Source organism: Nuphar pumila, chromosome 1 (genome assembly GCF_984573655.1).
Source record: "Nuphar pumila chromosome 1, dmNupPumi1.hap1.1, whole genome shotgun sequence".
NCBI classification, from domain to species: Eukaryota; Viridiplantae; Streptophyta; class Magnoliopsida; order Nymphaeales; family Nymphaeaceae; genus Nuphar; species Nuphar pumila.
Genome location: NC_143249.1, coordinates 179,838,589 through 179,840,398, shown reverse-complemented (window position 1 = coordinate 179,840,398; position 1,810 = coordinate 179,838,589). Strand labels below are relative to the sequence as shown.

The 1,810-nt window shown below is 40.0% G+C and overlaps 1 protein-coding gene across 1 annotated transcript; it reads right to left on the bottom strand.

Moving 5' to 3' along the window:
- Positions 1 to 572: 572 nt before the first annotated feature.
- Positions 573 to 1,584, bottom strand: LOC149851488 (CASP-like protein 1F1). Its single transcript, XM_090015219.1, has 3 exons — positions 1,282 to 1,584; positions 1,086 to 1,206; positions 573 to 972 (listed from the first exon to the last, which is right to left on the bottom strand). The coding sequence occupies exons 1-3, from the start codon at positions 1,479 to 1,481 to the stop codon at positions 742 to 744; spliced, it is 552 nt and encodes a 183-aa protein (XP_089871345.1). The 5' UTR covers positions 1,482 to 1,584; the 3' UTR covers positions 573 to 741.
- Positions 1,585 to 1,810: the final 226 nt, after the last annotated feature.

The window sequence follows — 1,810 nt, the reverse complement described above, 5'->3', positions numbered from 1 at the left end:
CTCTCTCTCTCTCTCTCTATATATATATATATATATATATATATATATATAGAGAGAGAGAGAGAGAGAGAGAGATATGTGTGTGTGTGTGACACACGGTAACAATTTGTGCTGGGAAATTAAATAAGCAGCTAGCTGTTTGGCTCTGATCAAAATTTGAGCTCCACAATGGGGGTTACAATCCAGCTTGTTGAGGTAAATGAGCCAAGCACGAACACGGCAGGCTCAGCTCGGTTTGGCTCGTACATGCTTGTTGTACAGTACATATTATATACATAATATGCATATTATAGATGTTTTATACATATATTGTGTATTATGTGTATATTATATATTATATTTTATATATTATCAAGCTTTAAAAAACATTTGAAAAACAATATTTTTTTAGAAAACAAGCCAGCTCAATTAGTTACATCATGCATTTAGCGTGGCTTGTAACGAGCCGAACCTGAACAGGGTCATACCGTTAATAATCCGAGCCCGAACAGTCCAAACTCTGCACAATTACCAGCCCTAACAATCGCATTAGCACTATGCCAATTACGCGAGAAATCAATGCATCTATCTGCTTACAACAAGAAGTGTATTACTATTAAAAGCAAGAGGGCCTTTCAAAAAACCCTCTTACATGTAACAGATGGTAATGCAACCCTTAAAAACACACACTGTCTAATGACCCTAGGATTACTGAGTACATGGTACATGTATGCTGCATTGGAAGAGAAGGAGAGACAACTCCTAGGATGAAGCCACGGGTATTTGCCTAGGGCCCTTCATGGTGATAGCCGCAAGCAGGTAGAAAACTAAGAAACCAGCATAAGATAAAAACACTGAAACAGCTCCACTGGTACAGTATGAGCCCAGGTAATTGCATACTGCAGCCCAGCCGGTGTGTGGATTGCCATATTTTGCGACATATGCAACTGCAGTCGCGGACGAACTGCCGGCTATGAGCAAAGCCATCACTGTCTGCATAGGTCAAGAAGTACAACTTAGTGGCCTTGTGGAAAAAAAGAAGCCAACTGTGCATAATACTGATTTCATGAATGAAAATGCTAAGTAAGAGAGGTGAAAAGCCTTACCAGGTCTAAGAAAAAGAGAAAAAACTGGCCTTTGGTTTTGAAACATGAGGGTTTCAGCATCAAGAACACAGAAGACAACAGAGAGTAAGCCAGGGCGACCGAGTTCGCGACCACAAAGAACCTGGCATAACATATGAAATGTTATCTTAGAAAAAAGGATTAAAACAAAGAATGTGATCAAGGTGGATATCAGTACTTGAAGGCTTCAGAGTAGTTGTATTTAGCCAGGACGGATATCCCATAGAAGTTGACGGTCTTCTTGTCCGTGACCATGATCACAGTAGCACTTAATGTAGCAGCTGCAGCCAGAAGCCTTAGCACGATTTGGAGGATAAGAAAGTTTCTGGATACTGGGTATTCCTCTGGCTTGATGGTTTTAGCTCCTTTCACCTCCATGGTTGAGCACCCAAGAAGCTTAGAGTTGAATGCCTCTAAAACAAGAGAGAGAGAGAGAGAGAGAGAGAGAGAGAGAGAGAGAGAGAGAGAGAGAGAGAGCCTTGTGAGAGAGCTTTGTGAGACAGCATGGGGTCTTCTTGGTTGAATTTATAGGGAATAAAGAGAGTACATTAACTTTTTTTGTGAGCCAAGGGTGATTGCTTCTCACCTAACAAAATTAAGAATAGGTTTTTTCTTGGATATATCCTTGCAACTTTCAAGAATAGCAAAAACGTCTCTGATTTTATTCAAAATGATCAAAATGCTCAATGAGGTTATTGAAACTGAAA